Source organism: Lissotriton vulgaris, chromosome 12, assembly GCF_964263255.1.
Source record: "Lissotriton vulgaris chromosome 12, aLisVul1.2, whole genome shotgun sequence".
Classification (NCBI taxonomy): Eukaryota; Metazoa; Chordata; class Amphibia; order Caudata; family Salamandridae; genus Lissotriton; species Lissotriton vulgaris.
Genome location: NC_141700.1, coordinates 74,084,912 through 74,109,111, shown reverse-complemented (window position 1 = coordinate 74,109,111; position 24,200 = coordinate 74,084,912). Strand labels below are relative to the sequence as shown.

The following is a 24,200-nucleotide window of genomic DNA, read 5'->3' as shown; positions in this document are numbered from 1 at the left end:
ATTTCAAAGCAAGACTCACAACAACACAGCCAGCAACTCGGAAGGTACTGCACAGGAGCCTAAACATCTGGTTTGGCATGCTGCCCTAGAACAGTTCTTCAGCTCAGACGTTTAGTCTAACACTGTTTAGTGATCATGTGGTGACATGCGGTGCTCTCAAGAACTCCATAAAGAAAAGGGGTTTCTTCGTCTCTTTTGGTCATAGAACCACAAACAGAAATGCAGGCTCAACAAGAACATCTGATTGAAGAGATCATCTTTAAGGCTGGTAGAATGCAGCCCACTAATACAATCATAACCACACTAAAGGCTGCTTCACCAGCATCACAACTGCTGAAAAGTGAACTTGTAGACCCAACCCCTGCAATTCCATTTCAAAAGGGTCTTGGCTAGGCCCAATCTTACTATGGACAGCACTGGCTAGCCAGACTAAGATATGAAACAGATGGGTAACAAAAAGTGATTTGCGTTGTAATAGTTAATACAACACCCTGTACAGAGCATAGAATTTGGCTCCGCAAATCACAGTGCTTAGGATGCTGCATTTATTTAAAGCTATTCACTTCTTGTTAAATTCAGTTTGAATCCAGGGAGTGAAGCACACAGAGGGTTTGTTACACTTAAGAGCGGGAAGGCAGATTTCTGATAGTATTACTGAGTTATTCTATATGTTTGTTCATTGTTATGCAACTCGGTTATACTCTGTAGAATACGTTTAAAAAATATATAAGTTTCAATCACAGCATCATGTGGCTCACACAGTAGAAGGCAATAAGCTGAAAATCACCTAAAAATTATCATCACTAGACAGAGATTCTAAGACAATTTAAAACATCTCAGAGGCTGCACCAGAGGAGTCGAAGGACTTATTATCTTCAAGTGTTGACGACTGTCTTCTTTATGCCCAACTAACCAGTTGGGAGCAGAAAGTTCTCCAACATGGGACCTTTCAGAGATTGGCATGCTTGAATTATTTAACAAGCTGTGAACATGACAAGCATACAAGTTTATGAAACAGATCTACACTGGAGAACTGCAGTCTGGTGTAAGTAACTTCTTTCTAACACTTTTTTCCAAGAGTTCATTACTGCTGAACAAGTCATCCGCAGAAACAAACACATCCAGATATCAAGGTCAGTTGTACTATTTAAAGTGGCAACCAATTCTAATACAAAATCTGTACTTGAACTAAACCTCTCCCCCAACCTCAGTGTTTCAACATTAGATAAAATCCAATGAAGAAACGACTGCCTCTGAGGATACTCCTCTATGCATTTGTAAACTCGTAGAACACACCTAGGTCAGGAATGTGTGGCAACCTATAACATTTTCATAGCAGTGATGACTGTTATTTCTCAAACCGACAAACTTTACTCTCCAATGATCTTTCCCATCAGGTTAAATGATCACTCCAATGGTTCTGGGCTGCACACGCCAAACCACCTTCTAGTAAAGCTAATTATTAATAGTTTTCTGCCATTTTGTTCTTTAGGGATTCGAGAAGAAACTAGATTTGAAAGCTGGAACTGTGGGAAAATCTCAATGTTCACTCCCACGCTCTACCGAGAAGGCACTCAAATCTCCCTCTCTAATAAATCTGCCTTTTCTTCATGGTCACCCTGGATTTCTTGCCTTTTGCTAAGCACTAAAACTGTGCCCAGCATTAGAACTCTGTGCACTTTACCCCTGCTAACTAGTAGCAAAGCACCTATGCTCACCCTTTGACATGGTGGAATTGGCATACTCCCAAATAGTATATTTAACTTGCCTATACGTCCCTGGTATATGTTACAAAATGTGCACAGCACCTGGAAGTTAAATGCCATTAGAGGGCTACAGCACCAATTATGTCATCCACTATAATGGCAGTGCAAACATGGCTTCAGGCCTACCAGTGTAACCTGACTGTAGTAGTGTAAAAACTGCAAATCTACCTTTTGATAGGTTAAATCCTTCCTTTCAAACAAGTCAGCCCTTTGTAGGCCTTGTAGCCCACAAGGCAGATTGCACAGTATTTAAAAGTAGGAAATGTGGTAATTTAATGTTGAAATGTCCTTACTCCTTACAGTGGCCAGCACCAAAAAGCTATTTTCCACTGTGTTGCCAGCCTGGTTGCCCATATGTAGAAAAACCAGAGCAAAGAATAAAATCCAAATACTGTATCCCAGGAATGGAAATAGCTTTAAAAAATGAAAGAACTATTTTTAATAGTTACTAAAAATCAAATTCAATGGGGACGTCTGAGCTTCAATATAAATTAAGGAAAATAACTTTTAGGAAGTTACCTTTTCCCAGCCTGGTGTTTTTGGATGATATTTTGCATTGATTCTCCACCCTCTCCCAACCAGTGAAAACTATTTGAATTGGTGTGAATAAGGTGTGAAATGCCTTCATGAAGCAAACAGGCTGTACTGAATAGGTACAGAGGATTCCTTTGAACCTCAGAGAATAAAAATGGTGTGGGCTCTTAAGGTCTTTTTGACACAACCCTGCTAGATAGTTTGACAGATCCGCTGCTGGGTTTAAATATAACATTTGGGGCAGGCTAGGCTGCCAGGACAATTCTTGTGTGTCCACTCTCTGGTTGCCAGGAAACTCTGCTTTTTGTTTCACAGGTCTTCATCCTCTGGGTTTTACATAAAACACTAGGGGCACACTTGAATGTTAGCAAACAGGCTGCGAAGGCAATTCTTGTGTATTTACTGCTTGGTTACTGGAGAACCCTTTTGTCCTACCAGACTTCTGTCCCTGGGCTTTTTGGTGGGGTACAGTGGCTCGATCAAACTGGATTTTAGTGTCAGATGTGAGAGGACAATAGGATCATTCTATGCACTCCCCATTCACACCCCTGCCCTCAGAGCCCAAGTGTATAGTCAAAAGACTTTCACCATCTTGAAAATGCCCAAAGTGCATAGCGTTGGTCCCTATTGGTTAAGGAACACCCAGGAATAATTCCCACAGACTAGCTTGTGCAAGGCATAAATGTAGCAGCTCCAGCCACCCACTTCAGAACACTTTCTGGACCAGGAAAAAAGAAAATAGGACTGGACCTGCTTCCGTAACCTGCCTCAAGTGCTGGACCTTCTCCACCCAGGACAATGAAGTGGACTCCATGTAGTCATAAGGCTGCCCCCCCCCCCTGTTTCAGATACAGGACTACAACACAGTACTAGAGGGCCTTCCAACAACTGTCCAGCTGACCAGTGCCAACTGGACCTTACTGTCTGCCTCGGCCGGACACGCTGTGCATTTACAAAAACCTCTCGTGAGGTGCTTTAGAAGTGTATTCCTATGGTAGATTTGTACGTAAAGGACTGAGTCAGAAGGTAAAATCTTTGACCGGGACAAACCTGAATGGTGTATCCAACCTTCCCTCAGCTGCGGTTAGAGCAATGGTGTGTGGCAGCAAACAAGCAATTCTTATAGCCTACAGCTGGCAAGCTCTTCTTTTTGTGACTGTCACTATTTCATGAATATTTTTCTGTTCTTTGGTGCATAGTTTTAGGGTTACATTACCCCAAAGCCAAGTGAAGTAACTGAAGGATGCCGGTCAGAATTATATACATGCAACCCAATAAATAAATCAAAGTTAAAACAATGTGCTATGTTTCAGTCCGAAATGTGACCACCCAAAAAGAAACTGAATAATAAAAGGTCTGCCCCTCCTCCACCCTATGTCACCCTTGCACTACAAACTATAACTTAAATACCAACTTACCCTGAGGAGGCGTGGGACTAGGTGGCTCAGGTGTGATTTGGGGAATACTTTGGGTAGGGGATGGGGTAGGGGTAGGGGATGGGGTGGTGATGACAGTGTCTTGGGTTGTCTCCGGTTCCAGTGCAGTTTGACTCTTCTTGGCTTTACGCTCAGTGATGACAGTGTTCTGCTTCTTGGGGCGTCCACGTTTCCTTCCAGCAGGCTTTCGTCCTTTTCGTTTCAGTTTTCTTCTGCGGGGCTTGGCAGGGGATGGTTTTTTAACCACTGATGTAACAGGTTTATCTTCTTCAGCACCAGAATCCTGGGAAAATAGAACAAGCATTGGAAATGCAATAGGTCTCGCATTAGAAAAGTTGGAGCTATTGGTCTTGTAAATGTAATAATTTTTTAAGTTATGTTAAGGTTTTTAAAACAGCTAAATTATTAATTTTGTTATTGTAAATACCAATAGTTATAAAATTTGCAAATGGGACACCTATAGCATTAGTAAAGCTACATGTTTATTATTTCCCTGACTTACATGTATTGTTATTACAAATCTCAATGGCTTATAAATTTGATAATTAATTAATAAGTACATAATATTTGTTGTAATTTATAATGGCCAGGATTTAAGGGCGCACCAGGAGAGAGGGGGTGGAGGGGGAGAGGATCGGCTGAAAGCACGAGTGCTTACTGAAACAAGCACTGTAAAAACAAACAAGCATTGCTCATTTTTACGCTATAGTCCGCAAGCAACATGGGAGGTTTGGAGGGCGGGACCGGCCGGTATGTAGAAGGCCGCTATTGTTAATGTGGCACATATTGAGGAGAACAATTATGTAAGAATTTGTATCCTTGAGTGTTTGTGCTGCGCGCCAATGTTATACGAGGTCGGGCAGAGCAGGGAATGGCTGCGGGAGGAGGAATGATCTCGAGAGGTGGTGGGGGCAGGGTGAAGTGTTAAGAGGTAGGGAGAGACGGCACAGGCTGGGCAGGCTGAAGCACTCGGAGGGAGAGACGTGGACTGAACTGAAGCTCGAGCGGAATTAATTCACCTCGTCTTCCTTCCTGGATACAGGGTGCAATACCGCAGCGTCTGCTCAGCCTCTCATCCTTCTGAGGTCGACACCTTATTGGATATTCTCGTTCATTCCCTTATCATTCATGAGTACATTACTCATGTCATAAAGTACTTAACGCGCACAGGTGATAAACGCATGCGTTCATGCATCTGAGTAGGGTTCGGAAAGCTGCAGAATTGCGTTTACATTTCATATTATTTTTATCATAAGGAACCCAGCATATCCTGCAAAACTGGAATGACGAGTGTCCCTTCTAACGTCACTTATGTGTCCCATCATCTCCCATTTTTTATGGGAATCTTCGCAATACAGTTATTTGCGAATTGTGTTTTTATTTCGGTTTGTGCACAACGGTACCATTTTGTGGCTGGAACGAAGCCATTCACAGTCTGGGTAACCGTTTTTACATACTGGGCGGTGTACGAGAAAGAAACAGCCATTTTTAAAGCGCCTCCGACAGCAAAACAGTCAGAATCGCGACGTCCAAACAAAGTGAGTCACAAGTGAACCCGGGTGCGTTAGACTGGCCCAACCAGCAAGTTTTGCCGGGTGAAGTGTGACCGATTACAGGGAGTACCGACAGGCGGCTTGGCAGTAATCACTCCTCCGAATGACTAACAATAGTCAGCCCAAGTCAGCTGCATCGGATGTCAGGAGCGAGCTTATCTGGCCGAGGATCACACATGCCCGCTTGTGTGTGACAAGGAAGCGCCAGAGTGACTCAGATGGGAGGCTGGTGACAGACCCCTGACTCATCGCCGCCTGGGGAGAACGAAGGAGGGTGCGTGGTGGGGATGGGAGGGGGCCTTCTGGACTCCGTTTAAGGCACAGTTTGCACATGGAGAACTGAAGCAACAGGGAGAGAGGCGAGGAACCTGGAAAACCATTCCCCCCTCCCCCCCTTTGGAGTGCCACCCGCCTGGAGCAGGTACTACTGGAAATAAGTTGCTGCTAGAAAAGGCAAACGTCAGTACAACATTTATTAAGATCGTCAGCTCCATTTCAAGCCACCAAACACCTTCTACGCATAAGATTGACATAAACGAGACAGAGGGCATTGCTGGGGGGAGGGGGAAGGAGAAATGCGACACGGGGGCGGAGCGGGGAGAGCGGCGATGAGGGAGAGACACGGCCTGGCGGCCGTGAATAGTGTGAAGCAGCAGGGGCCTTTGAAGTGAAGCTAAGCTTCACTTCAAAGGTGTGGGAGGAGTGGGGCTGAGGGGAAGCTTGTGGGGCGGAGCGGGAAGAGCTGCTGGGGAACAGATGGCTGGCGATTTGATGCTGTGCACGCGCATTTTAGGTCATTGCGCTTGCGCATTGACCTAAAAGCGCACGGGCACAGCATCAAATCGCCAGCTAGGTAAACATCTGTTTAAGCCCCTATAGTCTCGCTCCACTCAATGCGGATGCGCATTGAGAGGAGAGACCTAAAAATGGGGTAGCATGCTTATAAGTGTACCTTCAACAATTGCTAGACCACGCACATTGATTTGTAATAATTGTTACTTGTGTAAACATTTTGCCTGTACAAAAAGTATTAAACATTATTTGTTGTTTAAAAATGAATGTGTTTCTTCCGCTTAACATTTTGGGAGTAAGATAACTGCTGTTGTAACTCTAGTATTGCAATAGAATGGCAGAAGTACCAAGGGTCGGACTGAGACACAAAATAGGCTTGAGCAACAAAATCCACATAGCCCCTACTAGCAAATAAGAGATCTAAGAAAGTGTCCCACATTTGCGAATCAGGGCAACCTTGAATGTGTAAAGACACGCTCCAAAGGTGTTTTGCAAGATAAGGGGCACAGCATAAATTTGTTTTTACTGGAGCCAATGTTTATGGTAAGTAAAAACTAACCTACCAGACCATAAAACACGCCCACAAAAAGTCAAAAAGCCAACCCATACACTGACAAGTCTGAGCAGCCCTTCGACGCTGCTAGGCTGCCCTGTAGGTCAATACGGCCCTGCAAGTAATAGTCACAGAGGCAGGCACATACAGCTCCTGTTATTCATTGCAGAGCCAATCACTGAACACAGTTGAACCATGTATTTATTCTAACCATATAACTACACCCAACATTCTTGAAAAATATAAAATGCACTAGTGTCAGAAGGAGGCCATGGCACAAAGGTAAAGTAATCAAATGGATGCTGAAAAATCCACATGCAAACAGGAAGTGGGGGAAAGGCTCTGAGAACTGACGAAAGTTTAGAACCAAAAGCAAACAATACGACGTGGTCAACAAGTTGGGGGGGGGGGGGGGGGGGGGATGACAAAGGCTTAGACAGAGAAGTATGTATATATGTATATATATATATATATATATATATATATATATATATATATATATATATATATATATATATATATATATATATATATATATATATATATATATATATAAAAAACACACACACACACACACACACACAAAAAGAATGAAAAATAGAAGAGGGAAAGGGTGGGACGTGAAGAAAATCACAAAGCGAGGACACTGCTTTAAGGTGCCAGCAGGGTTAGGAGTGCTACCCAGATAGGCATTGAACAGGATTACAGGGGCTGCATTTGTTTTTTGTTTTTTAGGTGAATAATGGCTAAGTCTTTAAACTTTTGAACGATGCCAACAGTAAACAGAATATTTGTTTTGCTCTTTGGTGCTCGGTGGGGCCAAGTACATGAACATATCTGTCAGCAATCTTTGCACTGCAAATGTTAGTTTTTGGCAATGACGGCTTGAAGACAGAGCTTATCTAATGTCTGCTGCCTGGACAGGATCAAATTCTAGGAATCATACAAAACACGCTAGTTGTGATCATTTCAAAATCTGTGGAGGTTCAGGAAGAGTAGGGGGGATGGGAAAGACGTAGCCATTTGGGTGTCCAGATAGAAAATGTAAAGTACAAAACTACAAGCAACATTTCCACCTGCAAACAGCACACTACAACCAAATAAAGATGCCCCCATAACAGTGCAAGTCATTGCAGGTACACCTTGCACCATATGGCCATGTTTTCAAACGCCTTCCAAACCTCGTGAGCAAAGTGCTCTACAACCTGCATGGTCCCATCCCAGACGAATGCCGCATGACATTATAACGACAGAAGAAGCTGACCGTACCTTGGTTTCCTGCACCTTTGTAGGAGTAGTAGTGTTGCTCTTGTTTTCCCTCTGCTGGCGGCGTCTAGATGCCTCTTGTTCTTCCTGAAGCAATCGAAGACAGATGTAGGGGGAAAAAAAGATCCATGCAAATGGTGAATGGTTTCTTCATCATAACAGAAAATCCTCCAATCTAAGACATAGATTTTTATTGCTCAATTATTGTAAAATGATGCATTTTATTCCACTCTTAGGAAAATCTCAGTAAGATCCTGGGATCAAAATCCACAAAATAGAGAAAACACAACAATCAAACCCAGATGACACAGGAATGGACAAACAGGCAGTATCATCTTCAAAATTTGTCTGCTGGGCTGTAAACAAAAAGGCCTGGAGCACTCACTTGGAAGTGATGATGAATTTTGTTATTCTGGAACACTAAAGTAAGGGGCGCCAACCATTGGTTTGTTTTCCTAGCTAAAATGATTTTCTGTCTGTCCCAAACCAATTCAACACTGTCACATTACCTTTTAAGATTTTATACAAGGTCAACAAAAGGATTTTTCTAATTTACTAAACTGGTCGAGAAAACTCTATTTGATTCAACTTCCGCCTTTTCCACTTTTCAGCTCTTTGAAGCTGAAAGGAGCAGAAACACAAAGCATCCACACTCGCAAAACATCAGTTTTGACCTCTAGATTTGGAGTAAAGACTGCCAAAATACCCCAAAACAGAGAAATCTGCTGCGCAGTTACAAGGCGCTGCTTGTATCGTGTCCTTGTACTTCATGTCAGGGCGCTAAAAATTACCGCCTTGTTTGTTAGGATTATTGGGTAGAAACTGTAAAGGCCACACCCTTCTGCCAACTTTTACAGTCTGTAAGGGAGGTAATTTATGCTTCGATCAAATTACTACTCATGACTTTATATAAGAGCACCAAAGGAGACACCACTTAAGTTGCTTTCTTGTAACACTAGTTCATCATAAACACCATCTCCAGATTTATTCGCCTGCATGTTCCCAAAACAAGCGGAGAACAAGTAAGTATGTTAATATGGAGAACATCAGCTAAAAATTAACTTGGAAATGGAGGTACTGCTGTCTGGAAAAAAGAACACTTCTCTAACATCACTATTACAACTGGACCTGAAACACCCATGAGCAAAAACAGCAGTGTGAAATCAGTGGGGTCAAATAAGCTACAGCCCAGGACAGGATACATGCCATACTGATGGAGATCTAGTGTCTAGATAGATCTTATGTAGGTATCAATCACTTCTCATTTACTAGAATGCAGCCATTTGAACAGATTAATAACAGAGCCGTATGTTTAAAGAAGGGGCGCCACACAACAGTGAAACGTGATGATACCACACGATAAACATCAAGTGTCATTCGAAACACATGCAGAATGAACTGCAAAACACTGAACAGGGGCTATGTAACATGCATATAGGAAGATGCAAGAGGCACAAAGGGATACAATCGTGGTAAACATGGCCAAGTTACACATCACTGCAAATGGCACTTCATGAAACAAGTAAGAAAAATAACTTACCCTGAGTTTAGGATTTTTGAGACTAGAAAAATAGTTTTCAAGCTGAAAAGAAATAAAATTGTAGTTCATTTAAATGATGCAAATCCGTGCAATACACAGCATTCCAGGCCACAAATGCTATTAAAGGACTGCCCCACAGCCCCTCGTTGGACTTTAGAAAATCTACTCTACTATGTTTCTGAAACATGTCCAGTTTTCACTCTGCTTTTGGTTTCTCAGAAAGGAACCCCTGAATTCCCTTTCTCTTCCCCTATGGCCAAATGCGGAAGCTCAGGTGTAGGTACCGGTACCGAATACAAAAGGTCCCCTTTGGAACATGTCACCAGACCACTCAATGACCCAAGATCCCACAGAGTGCAAGGGTGGCCAGTGATCCAGAGATTTTAACAGACATTGGATCTCACTGAAAATAGTGTAATATGGTAGCGAGCCACCTCTGTATGTTGAATGAAGCCTCTGGGTTTCCACCGGGGTAGAGTACCAGACTTGCCAGTCTCTGGAATCATTTACTACAAGAAGTACACAGAGAATTGGTAGGGAAAGGTCCACATTTTTGAGAGAGGAGTCCCTCGCAGCCCATCATTTGGGTGCCAATCCATACTTCAAGATTTGCTACCAAATCTGAGACTCAGGCAACAGGGAAAGTACCACTGGAGGTCAGGATGGCACAGCTGCACTTCCCAAACAAAGGAGGAAGTGTTACTCACTCATATCACAAACTGAGGATATGTGGTGAAGGTGTCATGTCAGGGTGACCCACTAAGCCGGTTGAAATGAAAGGAGGTTGGGTGGCATTTCTAGACTAGGTTATTCATTTGAGGAATAAAAGCCATCTCCGGAACAGAGACTTGCCTTGGACATGGACAGTGCTTAATTTGTGCTGGTGGTTGAAGGCCCACAGCCTACAGGCACTCCACCCACTTTTGGGAACCAGTACTTATGAGCCAGATCAAGAGGCAAAAAATACAAAATGGGCAAAGAAAAAGAAACAAAGACTAAAACACAGTGGCGAACGAAAACAAGGATGAAAAATCCTGTGAGAGTGAGATAAAGAGGCAAGGAGTGTAAAGGGGAGGATACAAGAGGCATAAGGTTGGATCAAGAATACACAGCCTTGTTATCTGGTGACCAACATTTGGAATCGCCTGCCACAGTCTTCTGAGAAACACTTTAGCCATCAGCACTTTAAGCTCTGGATGTGAAGCACCCTGCATTAGAAGCACCTGCGTAAATTGTCTGTCAGTTGAAGAGATAGGGGATTGCAGGACTCTTTCCCTAGAACAGCACTGGCTACAAAACTCTCAACGGAATGATTCTATTCTGCACTGTCCTCTGGCGTAGGATTCTAGCACCCACACAAGCAAATCTTGGTACTAGCGAATCATCCGAGCAAACCTTCATACATCAGAGCAACACCATAACAAAACCAGGCAGTCACCCTTTGTAAGCTATGAAGAAACATCACTTAATATTCAATCGCTGGGCAAAAAAAAAAACAGAATCACCACTCATCAACAGGGCTTTAAGCCAAATTGATTTAACTTCCCAAAAAGTCCATGACACGTTAGACGATGGAGTAGTTAATTTGCAGGACATGAGGATAGGCTACAGAAATTCATTACTCACTATGGTTCGATCTATGGTATGCAGGTAGTAGGAAACTGGCTTCCCGGTCCATGAAACGGACCCCTTCAGTGGTGACAATTCCACAACTCTCATGATGGTGCCAATATCTTAAGGAAAAAATACTACATGTTAGAGAAAGAGTACTATTAGTCTCATTTTGAGTGCTTGCACCCATGAGTCCACGCAAACACAAAAAAACAAACACTTTAGACACGTTAGTAAGTGCGCTTGCATCCAGTCTATTAAAGAAGGTGCAAGTCACAACTTTACAAAATTTTAATGAGGAATCTACGCAGGCGACCAGAATTGGAGCCTTCCTAGGCTTCATAAAGAGTATTTTTAATTCTATCACTTTTACCAGACCAGCAAAGTCGCTGTTGAAGCTCTCTCATCCAGCTGCAGGCACATATCAGAAGCCGGTACCCCCTCCAAACGCACCCATTTCATTTCACTGTCTGTACAGGAACCCGTCTGCACTATGAAATGCACTCTGACGGTATACAATCACACTAGGATGCGCTGAAAGAATTCTGCAATGCCTTTAAGCACTCTAGCTTGAGGTGTACGGTCTTACAACACTGCACCAGTCACCAGAAATCTGTAATAAAAGCCTCTTGACGACTTCTTCAGATTTTGGACTGTACTGTGTATTATAAAGCTCAATCTCATTTTTCAGAATGCAACTCTATATGGCCTTATATAGACTTATCATGGCTGCACCCAATTCTTCCTGACACCTAAGTAACAAATGGGCGCGTCCAATCCACATTATCGCCTTCCTAGCTTTCATGGTAGGTACCCTTTTCCCTAACATTTTGCTTGAAGCCTTCACTTAAGCTGCTTTTCCAAACATGGCATAGTAGAAGGGATATAATAAAGTGGTAAAGACCGCTGCACTCCCTTGTAGGTATAGTATAGAAAAGTTTTAATCAATATTCAAATCTTGTAGGTACTGCAGGTGTTCACCTCCTGGATCCCGAGGTGCTGGAAATTGAACTATAAGGAAAATCTTACAGCGAGTAAGAATGACCTGTAGTACTCTTGAGCATGGAATATGTTAAATGTTAGTCCACAGATGTAATCCAAATAAAATTTATTTGGATTACATCTGTGGACTAACATTTAACATATTCCATGCTCAAGAGTACTACAGGTCATTCTTACTCGCTGTAAGATTTTCCTTATAGTAGAAGGGATGGCAGCCAGCATGCGAGCACTGCCTGCACTGAAAAGCAGTACATGGGACTGTACTATAAAGTTTTTCTATTATCCTTCACATTTAGGACTTCTTGCTCCAATAGCCCCATTGGCTTCACTGCACTTGGGTTTTACCGCAAACAGAAAAGTTTCCTCAACAACCACCATCTTTCCAAAAGTAATCAGCATAATTTCTTCAAAGTCCCCTTTCTCCACTACATTAGCTGAGCACAGTTTTATAGTATTAGTGGCTTCTTATTCCTATTACTTGCTTATCATTGTCTTAATCTTTCCTGTATAAATCTGCCTTTTGGCTCCAAGAACATTGCTTGAATGCCACCACTTCTAAGAAAAAGCCTAGTATTATTGAAAGTCCCTAAAATACACTAGCTATTAGTCAAGATTCATGTCACTGACACTCTCACCACCACCCCACGAGTTAGAGGAAGGACATAGCGCCTGTCACCTCAACAAAATTTTAAGAATTAATGGTAGCTGCATAATTTTTGGTTAACATTTTTCAAAAGCTTAAGTCCTCTTCAGAGTACCCAATCAAGGTTCACACCAAACCACCAAATGTACACCAAGCCCACATTAACCACAAATGTGTTAATTAGCATATTTACTAGAGGTGGATTCAAGTTGCACAATTTTCTGTAGCATAATTACAGGAAATCACTGAAGTATTATGCGGGATTACACTGAATTATGCAGACAGATCAGATCAGATCAAAATGTCACAGGACAGAGGCGGTTCTATGATTCTAGTGCTGTTGGACCTGTCCGCAGCCTTTGATACCGTGTCCCATAACATCCTTCTCAGCCGTTTGCAGGGAGTAGGAATTGGAGGCTTAGCACTATCATGGTTGGAGAGTTTCCTCTCCGGGAGATCACAATCTATCAGCCTGGGCCCCTTCTGCTCCACCTTAAGGGTGCTCACGAAGGGGGTGCCACAGGGCTCATGCCTTAGCCCTACATTGTTCAATGTATATGTGGCCCCCCTTGCTGAGATTGTGCGGAAATAAGGGTTCATACCGGTTTCCTACGCTGATGACACCCAGCTCCTCTACCCTTTCAGCTCCCTTGGCCCTAAAGTCAAGGAGAACTTTGCTGAGGGTATGAGGGCAGTGTCACATTGGATGGCGGTGAACTACCTCCAATGTAACGTGACAAAAACAGAGGTCATGCTCTTTGGCAAGGCAAGTATCCTCTGGTCCCCAGACTGGTGGCTAATAGATCTTGGCCCAGTACCTACATCTAAACCTCATGTAAAGAACCTAGGGGTGAAGTTGGACCAAAAGCTGACCCTGAAGGAACACACCAACTACATCGCAGGGTTGTGTTTCCACACCATTGGCCTACTTAGACGTGTCTTCCCGTATCTCCCTGCCACCTATAGGAAGACACTTGTACAGGCCTTGGTGACCAGTCGCCTGGACTACTGTAACGGCCTGCTGACATTAGCAAACGCAGATGCAGTAGGTCGTTTGCAGGTAGTCCAGAACACAGCAGCAAGACTGGTCATGAGTGCACCAGCCAGGACTCCCTCTAATTCCTTGCTGAAAGAACTACATTGGCTTCCCATACGGCAGCGCATCAACTTTAAGATCTGCTGCACGGTTCACAAATGCCTTTATGGAGCAAGTCCTAAATATCTGTCTCAATCCCTGGAGCTGTATCAGCCCAGCAGGTCTCTCCGCTCAAGCAACCAAGCCCTTCTAAAACCCCCTGCCACAAAGAAATCTAGACAAGGAGACCAGGCTTTCTCCTCAGTTGGACCTGCCTTATGGAACAAACTTCCCACCGATGTAAGAACGACCACCAACCACCTGTCCTTCAGAAAGACATTAAAGACCCTTCTTTATCAAGAAGCATTTCTGCCTATTTAACCTCTTATGATGCACTTTCTGATGATTCTATAGCTGGCAAAGCGCGGAGATACCCTTACAGGATTGATTCCTGCGCTATAGAAGAATTTAAATAAATAAATAAATAAATAAATAAATAAATAAAGGAGTGCGACCCAGCATTTTGCGCTATTTTCATAGCGCAAAATGCACCAAGTTCAAAAAGCACTTCTCCATCACCCTGCAGCATGAACATCAAAAAATATATGAAGCAAGGAACCATCAATAGTCCATATAGAGTTCAGGGTCAAGAGGGAGTGGCTGGCTGTTACGACGACTGTGAAGAATCTGGCAACTGATCAAACATACAAAAGGGCTTATTTGAAGAAAAAAGTGAGTGGGACAGCATGATTGAGAGTGTGAACTGTAAAAGTCTTTAATTTAACAACTTGAAACCCAAAGCTTACAATTGGGACACCCTTTTTGCGAAGGACAAGCTTTTCAATCAGGGTTTTCCATGATACAATATTTAGATTTCATTGAGCATGTGGCCGTTTGCTGTTAAGGACTAATGGACAGCTGCCAGATGACTGCGTCCCGCACTTTCCTTTTAAGGACCAACATTATCAGCGGCTCTGCTCCAATTGAATGAAAGACAACTCTCAGAAAGCATGAGGCAATCCAATCAGTGTCCAGGACTGGACACGTGGTGGCCTGTAGACATGGAGAGGTAGCCCTGTCACGCAATCATCAATCAACTTTTTACGCATTTTTCGTTAGAAAACATTCTGCAACGTTAATTACGCAAGAAGAGATGGAACCTACCACTCAAGTTTCGACTGTTTATTCTGAAGTTCAGCGGTGCAAAAGGCTTGGAGGACACAATTCTGCCACCTGGAAATGGCACAAAGGAACGAATGATTATCTACCACCTTTGGAAGGTTACCTCAGTCAGAAAAAAGGAGGTGCAATTTGAGGAGGAAGGAAAGGACATCAGAAGACAGGATAAAATGCACATAAACGAGAACAGGCAGCAGGGTACAAAGAAAACGGCATATGCGGAACTACGGAAACACAGAATAACTGTGGAGATCAGGTCTCGTGGGTCAACAGGAAAGGTACACGGCTTGGTCTTTAACATCACAAACAGCACTAAGAGCACTAAGAGCAGTGTTCAATCTGAGCTGGTGGCTGCATGCTGGTCCCACAGCACTCATTCGAGCCAAAAGACTCCTGCTTGTATTCACATTACACTGACTGCGAGCAAGAGAGAAAATCACACAAGTGGAAAGAGAGAAAAAGAAAGGAAATCAGTATCGAAAGGAGAAAGCAGGAATCATAAAAAATAAAGAACATGCAAGAGTGAGATAAAGGAGCCCAGAGTGTCTTGTGGCTGATGAAAGCGGCATGGGGTTGTATCAAGACTATGCAGCCACGGCATTAGCCATTCTGGCATTCTGTAGTGTCAGGCACAAGCTTCTGAGAAAAACTTTAGGCCTCAACACTCAAATACATTTTCCATTCAAAGCCATCTTATCTGCCAAATGGCAGCCTCTCTCATTCCCATTTCATTTGTTTGATGAATAAATAAACAGACAAGAAATTAGATTGTTTTTGGTCTGTATTGATCTATAAAAATCATTAAAAGCAGAAACTGGGAGCCTTAGTTATAATGGAAGAGAGGGTAAAAAAGGTAAGATGCATGACTTGTACACTGTAAAATCAAAACCAGCCTCCAAGAGGGCAAAAAAACAAGAGGGACGAACGGTGAAAGGATAAGAGAGACCTATTTAGACGTTTCAAAGCTCACACCATAACCCACACAATCTACAATATTGCAAGAAACAAGCATTAACACAGTCACTATGGCATGTTTATAAAACACAGTCTAAGTTCAAGAAAAGACCAGGAAAAGAGGATGCAAAACAGTGGACAGAGCAGGAGAAGAAAGAAAAGCAACAAATCATTTGACACTTTAAAATTTCTATACAAGAATGTTAAACAGCTCAGATTTCAAACGTTAATATTTTTCCACCTTTGGATAGAGCAACGTGATTCCAATTTAGGTTCAGAGCAAGGGTGCTCACAAACATTTTCCCAGGGGCCACAAAGTATGGTATGTGTGTGACCAAGGGCCACACTGATGCCAGCAGGGTGGCTATCGGGTGATATGGGGTTTGCAAGGTGGGTGTAGAGGAAGCGAAGCATCTACAGGTAGTGGGTGAATTGTACAATAGAAATCCAGAAAACCTGACCGTATTGTGTGATCCTAGAATTTCTTTTATTTTTTTTACTTTGCCTCCTTCTCTTGTGTTTGATTTAATAAACTTTGATGTTGCCCATTTATAATAGCAACCCAGGCCACTAGGAGGGTGCACATAAGTGACTTGCCTCTTAGTTTACTATTGCCATTGTTGTCGGGGGTCAGTGGAAGCGTGAATGTTTCTAAATTCATGTTTGATAAAAGATCATGTAAAAAAATAACTCTCAATGCAGTGATATCATTGGATATACTAAGGTGAAAAGGTTCTGCATGTTGGCGAAACACTTTGAAGAGACTATCATATTTTATACGTTTGTTGTAAGAGGTCTTTAAAAATGATGGTGTTTCTAAAATTAAGTGGTACAGGACTTCCATTCTGAATGTTAGTGCGGAGTCAAGGTAAACAGCAGACCGGTGCTGCTGTTCACAAAGGGGCCACATTGAAAGGTCAGGTGGCCGCAAGCGCCCCCCTGCCATACTATGACTATCACTGGATTAGAGTGACAAGGAATGGGTAACTTAGGATAGGGTTATGGGAGGGTGGAGGAGGACACCAGGGAGCCTCTTGCACAAAACTGGACCTACAGAAAGAAAGCAGGGAGAGCCCCAATGTGAACTCCATTTGAAGTCTGTGCACGGTAAACCCTGAACTCATTAAGATGCTGAACAAAGGCACCAACCTCAACAATTCCAAGGCTTCGTCTTCAGATTGTTCTGAATATGTTCGACTGTCGCCTTCAACGTCACCTGATCCAAAAATGGGAACAACCTTCACAAAACCAGTGGGGAAAAACCCTCCCTGGTAACGCTCAGGGCTCCAGATAAGGGAAGTAACTGCCCGATCTGGGCAACAGCATCGGGACGGTACCACCAAAATAGCAAGAGTAAAAGTAAACATTTACTTGCCCTTCTCTATCTGTTCAGATAAAGCAGTGGCCATAGCAGCACGCCGCAACGGGGAGCTCTGCTACTACAATTTGACCTCAACAAGTCCTTGAGGGTACCAGAACTTTTTATTCAAGTACCAGAATAACTGCACGTACCTTTCACTAAAAACTATAAATCAAATTTAAGAATTAGATTGTTAAATACTCTTACTCTTCTATCTTATCTGGAGTCCTGGTGTCGCTTTATGTGCATTTTAAGAGGTCACTGTACTGGGATTGTACTTTCTGCTCAATCCATCACTCTTTATCCAGATCACAAAAAACCTCTCTACTTCAATGTCTATACGTGGGACCAGGGGATGAAGATTCAACCATACAAAGTGTTGCCCAAGGAAAAAGAGGCAAAACACAAAGTATAGGACAACGGGGACATGGCAGCTAACTTCCAGATCATACTGCTAACTTGAAAATGGGTCATGCCAGTCAGCAGCCATCTTTCGAATGAACGAATACTGGGGTTCAATCAAATGTCTAAGCTTGCAGGTAATCACTAACCTTAATTCTATGCAACTCAAAGCCAACACCTTAGATTTTAAAATGCAAGTGCCTTTTCTGCCTACCTTTTGGCTTTGCCAATATTTTTTGTTTTGTAACGGTTTTAGTAAAAACTTCATCAAAAAACCTTTCTATTTCATTGAACAGTCTTGTCTTTGGGACTTTATGGATGGTTTCCGTTGAAGTGCAATTTTATTGCAAACACTTCTATCAATTTCTTTGCGGCTCTGTGCTTATTGCATGTCTTTTTAACACCGAACTAGACTTTCAAATTTAATGGTACGTTGTTGGCCATGTTGAGACCTCTTTCTTACAAACCGAATCCTGCTGAAGACTGATGCAAACAACCCATTTCAAGGATTTTAATAGGGAGCCAAAACAGCAGCACTCAATCTGATCTCGCCTCTGCTTGTGTAACTGCTAGTCTACCTTTTCTTGGGGTTTTGGCCTTCTAGGCTTCATCAATTCTGTGACAATCTTTGCAAGCTTCAATGCTGGCGTCACAGACAACATAGTGATATTTTGTAACAATCAGCAAAATTTGAATTTTCATAAAAAGGAGGAATAAAGATCCATTTTCCTTGATACCATATTTTCAAACTGTTGCTTTTACATCTTCGAGCTGAAGAACAAATTTCCAGTCGCTACACTTCGGTTTTAAGCCAGTACACTCTCCTTGTACATTTTGTGAAAATAAACAAAGAGTTCTGTCCCTATCAGCCCAGTAAGCAGAGCACAAAGGTGCGATACTGGTCAAATTCAAAGCCTCCACAACACCTAAAGCCCATAACATGCACTCACTTTGTCTTGGAGTGGGGGCTCCACTTTTCAGACAGACATCGCTTAAAGTCAAGGACGTCAGAAAACTAAGAAGTGGAGAAGAGAGGTAAATAACACTTACTATAATGCTGAAAGTGCAAGGGAATTCTGCCTTTCGATTTACAAGTGAGAACCTGTGAGGGCCAGATTCCACAGATGACTTCCACCAAGCGCAATACGCAATTACGAATGAGCTTGGGAAGAGGCAGAGAATCAATAGCGCCTACACAGGGGCATCAACTAAACAAAACTTCTCCGTGATATGCAGACTCGCACAAGACAGAGCAGTACCCTTCTTAATAGGCCAGTCCTTTTCAAGCAACATGTTGCATATATGGCCTCTAAACATAAGTATTTTGTCTTTAGAAAGTAGGACAAGTGTTAACCTAGGAAAGGTTTGTCTTCATCTAAAAGTAAGTGCTGGGCTTTAGAAGTTCGAAAGAAAAAAAATGATCTTAAGTCAGATTTCTGTCAGAAATCAGGAAACTGATCTTGTTCAAGTAAAAAACGGACTTGAAAATGCTGGGCCCTCACCACTTCTTACTCATCCTATGCTTTAACTCTTCAGGACAGCGCCAAATCATCAACAATTCCAATATCTAGAATTCAGGCCCTAACTGGCCACAAGCAGCTTCTACTACAGTAAATTCTCTGCTACTAAGACCTCTCTGCTCTTGAGCAATTCCTATGTTTTTGAAGAGAGGCAAAACGAAGAACCCCTGGGAAAAATACCATGTCAGAGTGCTTCACATTCAGCCTAAAACCCCGGCTGCTGCTGGGAGGTAAGTACACACATTCTGAGGTCCAGTCTGTTGCAGAGTGGGAGTAATGATGTCGGTGATCCAAGCAATATAAAATCCAAAAAAGGAAAACAAAACAAATTCCCTCGCACCCCACCCAAATAAAAACAGATGCAAGGTTTTTCAACCGAATCGTTACCTTCTTTCATGTTTGCAAAGCGCTCCTTCAATTGATGATCGACCTCAGGGCCAAAGGCAAAATTATTCACAAAAATAACACTGCAAGACAATATTCTGGTTAATAAGAGAGCAATAATTAAGGTAAAAGATATACATGTTAAGAGTAAAAAAAAAATTGTCCCGTTTCTATGGATGCAAATATTGTGCGCGGTCGTGTTTATAGTTTCACAATACAATGAGAGATGTAGTTTGAGGTGTCACTTGTACAGACCAGACTAACTCCCTCCATGCACTTCTGCGACTGCACCTTCAAGCTACCCAGCAGCAACATATACTATACCCCAGCCCGATCTCCAGATACCCTCATTATAAGCACAGATACCAAGAGGCCGGAGATGTGAGCCTCCGTCTCTAGTAGTGAATCGCTGTGCATCACCTAAGGAAATGTCCCGTTATTGAGCCGCAAGTCACCACCATACATTATTACCATTAGTGACAGAGTATGTTATTTCAATTTATCTGACACCCAATGGGCCAGCATTTAGGATAGTCACTAAATGAATCAACACAGATAAAATAACTCCATTCTTTAGAGAGGTTCTGGGGACACAATTTGCACTAGAATTAACGACCTCAATATGGATCGGTTACTGCTCAAATGTAAATCTACACTGGTCTTCTAAAATAGTAATGGACCGGTTTATTAGATATAGCTTCAAAGATTGTTGAAAGGGAAGAAAGGTTACTTATCTGTTAACTACAGTTCTGAAGCATGGCATTGTTCAAATCCACATGCTTGAATTCTATCCAGAGGTCAGGCTGGGTTTCCAGTCTGACACGGAGATGCAACTCAAGCATGTGAATCTATAGAGGATCCAATGCTGAAGAAGGTGAACAACTTCGATCTAATTCTCTAAGATAAATAAATATGGACAGGGTTTATAAGATTCAGTGTCCTTCAATTCGGACCATCTCGGTGACTGCTGTAATCAAGCAGACTGCCTCACCTTCATCGTGAACATTGCTTGCAAGGAGTATTTAATTTCTGGTCCACCCTTTGGTTGCCCAGGCTACGGAAGCATACACTTCTTTGTGCCTAGCAACATAAGACCCCTTTCTCCATCGCTCACTATGTGAAATATCCCACTGACTGCATCGGCCTTATCCCTGTAAAGAAAAATGAAGCCGGGACAGGCTTCGGAAAAGGGATGGGGGAAATGGTTGAGGTGGGACTGCAGCACTGTAAGGTGGCCAGTCACAACAGAAGCAAAACATGGACACGACTGGGAAGCAAAAAGACAAATTGAGTGGAAGGAGCTAATACGACAATCATTTTAACCTATTTTATTTGTCTATATCCATGCAAGAAATAAAACACATACATTCAGACAAGATGTACTCTAACTACAAGCTGGCTTTTACAATTTGGGAATGGGGACAAGGTTATTTTGGGCTCTCTTTAGTACAATACATGGTTTCTCAAACTACGAACTGATGTAATCACAGGTTCAGCAGAGGACGAGATTTACAATAATTCTTTGAGGGAGCAGTAGGAAAAGGGACGCCAAGATGTTCAGCGAATGTCTTCCTGTGCCTGGTCTTATTTTGTCATTGTTGCAGTTGCAGCTTGGTTTGTGCCAAAGAAATACTCGAACATTTTATGTATTTCAAGTATCTTTTTCAAATCCTGCTCATGAGGGCATTAGGGCGTTTTACAGCAATCTTAACTTCACTTGGCATAAAAACAGATGCATCCTTGGATATCTAGCGATGAAAGCTTCAAAGCAATCTTTAAAAACACTTGAGAATGCTCTGGGCGCGCACAGCTAGTCATCAGTTCACTCTGTTCCTGGCTGATGGAGCCTGAACTCCCTCATGGCATATCCGAGGCGGATAAACACCAAGACGCTGACGAACGATCACTCATATCAACACATAACCGCAGTGTTCATCAGGATAATACTATAGAAGCACAGGCTGCAGTTGGTCACAGACAACATCACTCATTCCACGATAGTAGTACATATAGAGCTTACCAAGGATTACCCGGTGCCGAGAAGCGTTTAAAGCAATGGTGCATTCACTCAGAGCAAGCCTCAGAAGGTAGGAAAAACAAGTCGATGCTGCTTCCAAGCGGCACCAAACCCCTTGTGGGACTGTGCACAAGTTTCGTCTGGGGACAGTTATCCAACCAGCAGCAGCAAATGAAACACAATTCAGTGACGTAGCCAAGGAGGGCGTAGCCACCTAATTACCCTAATGCCTTTCCTATTCCCATTGTCAAAAATCAGTGTTCTACATTATTTTAGTACCGAAATGTTTACTTTGATTTACATATTAAATTAGGGGTTGGTAACTTTTTACTTAAACTAAGAACCAGGGCAGACGATTACGCAGAACATGTCTTCAACAACCCAGTTAAATGTCTGCACACAATTCACCATTGTCTTTTGTACGTCAGGCTATCAGAAGCAAGAAGTAATGTTTAACAGTTGGCCTTAAGTTGCACAAATTTAAAAGGAAAAAAAGAGGAAAATTTGATTTTTTTATTGGTTATCCTAATAATATTACTGAACGTAGCTGTTTGAGTGTCTGTTCTTCCATCTACTTATGGACAACTTATTTAGCCTTATTTCCAGATGCTTTTTCAAAGTGGGCATCTGTGCCCACCTTGAGAATTCATGACCTCCGCTTTAGCGACTGGGCACATCTTCTCATTGGTTTTCTGCCTGCGTACACTGGACCATGGGAGTTCACTCTGCTTTGGGGATCTCTTTTAGGATAGTACAGAAAAGACCAAAGAAGCCATGGCGCTGCTGAATCCTGGCCAGAGAATCAACCAATCAAGCGGAGGCGAGTTCATACAGAAAAGGCTGGTGGGTGTATTTTTGTTTCTGGTTACCAGCTCTTGATTCTCCCACTTGTACTGTTGTGTCTGCCTCGGCTCATAATGGTGTGTTTATGAAAGCAGTTAAGCCACAAAAATAGCTAGAAATTAGTTTTGTAAACTGCTCTAAATAGCAAGAGTATTATTGCTTCAATTTGTCAAGTCTCTAATCTTGATCAGATCACCCGAGAAATTACCATAGTAAAGCTATTTTTGCACACATACCTGGCTCATACAACCTTTCTATTTGTAGTTCTCAGCTCAGTCTTCAAACCAGCTAAAGCGCTTTAGCTGAGGTGGTTGTGGGGAGATGTCCGACATTCTTCCAGGTGGTGGGATCCTTCATGGATCCAGTTTATAGGTATACTGCCCTTTTTTCTATATGTAGTTTTCAGCTCAGTCTTGAACCCACCGGAAGCACTTTAAGTGAGGTGGTGTTGGGGACATGTCCTACAGTCTTCCAGGTGATGGGATCCTTCATGGATCCAGTTTATAGGTATGCTGCCATCCTCCGGTATATCTGTGGCTCAGATGCTCACTCATCAGGTCCCACTAAAGCACATGACTGATCTTACCAAACTATTACTACCAAACCAAAAAACAACAAATGTGCTGCAGAATTAGCATGATTCTACTACTGGGAACAGATCAGCCATGAGGGTCTACCATCCACCAAAGATCTTGCTGACAGAAAAAACAAAGATGTGCTTTGATCATCCATATTTTTGTTCACGTCTACCAAAGCAGAGAAAGTGACACGGAAGGACATTTATTCAAAAGAGCGCCATTAATCACCCTTTATTGGGTGGGCTGCGAGATTTTGTAAGTATCAAGTGCCTTACGATGGCCCTCGTTGAGGTAGGTGACCAGTTAGAAGCAGCGGTGCTAAAACAAGACCATTATCTACAACACACCACCATCTCCAAGTTCTCTGATAAAGCTTTTTTTTTACATCACACAGCTCATCTGTCACAACAGGTGATTAATTAGGCAACAACCAAGAATGGGATTATACGTAAGATCCAAAACAAACAAGTGCTTTTGGGGGGAAACAAAGTAATAACTCAGTGGGCTATTTAACAGCAAAATGTTTGGTTTTCCTAGAAATAGTGTACAAGAGTAATCGGAGTTCTACTTTTCAACCCGGCCTATAAGGACGTGCACGCCAGAAGAGAACATCTTCATTGATTGACTGATCAAACCCACTCCAAAGGGCCAATGTCTACGTACAAGTCTACAGGCATTATTCTGTGTCGTTTCCACTCTTCGGGTCAAAACAACTGTCCACTAAAGAAAATTCAGTGGTCACTGGCACATGGATACGGGCCAACTAATCACCCTTTCAGTTTGGTAACTACTAAACTAAACTGAAATGGTCATGGGTTCATGCCCCCTTTACCAAACTGCGGAAACATTCAACAACGTCAGAAAAGGTGCACACGTTTTCTATTAAATGAAAGCCTTCATTCAACCAAATGCAAAACGCAGAAGGAATTGTAAGAGCTCAGTTGCATGGGGTGCAGAGTAGGGACAGTTTAAGGCTTGCAGAACCATAGGAAGGCAATCCCTTTGTTCAAATAACCGGGCAGGGCATGCATGGCTGGCCAGATTTCAAGACTGTGTATAGTGGTAGATAGTGCCTCTGTGCATTTGGCACGAGCTCAAGAAGTTGCATCACCCAGGTCACTGCAGCCTGCGTTCTACAAACGCACAAGTCATACACAGACACACCTACAAAAATAAGGCAGGATCTCGCAAC

General features: G+C 42.6%; 1 protein-coding gene across 2 annotated transcripts in view; it reads right to left on the bottom strand.

Moving 5' to 3' along the window:
* Positions 1-24,200, bottom strand: part of DOT1L (DOT1 like histone lysine methyltransferase) — a 293,403-nt gene that overhangs the window by 146,412 nt on the left and 122,791 nt on the right. For both annotated transcript variants that reach the window (XM_086947182.1, XM_086947181.1), the window contains exons 9-14: positions 19,574-19,653; positions 14,936-15,004; positions 11,067-11,173; positions 9,441-9,482; positions 7,904-7,987; positions 3,719-4,019 (exon numbers count right to left, since the gene is read on the bottom strand). In XM_086947182.1, the coding sequence (XP_086803308.1) occupies positions 3,719-4,019; positions 7,904-7,987; positions 9,441-9,482; positions 11,067-11,173; positions 14,936-15,004; positions 19,574-19,653 (683 nt within the window). The remainder of the gene's footprint in view (positions 1-3,718; positions 4,020-7,903; positions 7,988-9,440; positions 9,483-11,066; positions 11,174-14,935; positions 15,005-19,573; positions 19,654-24,200) is intronic.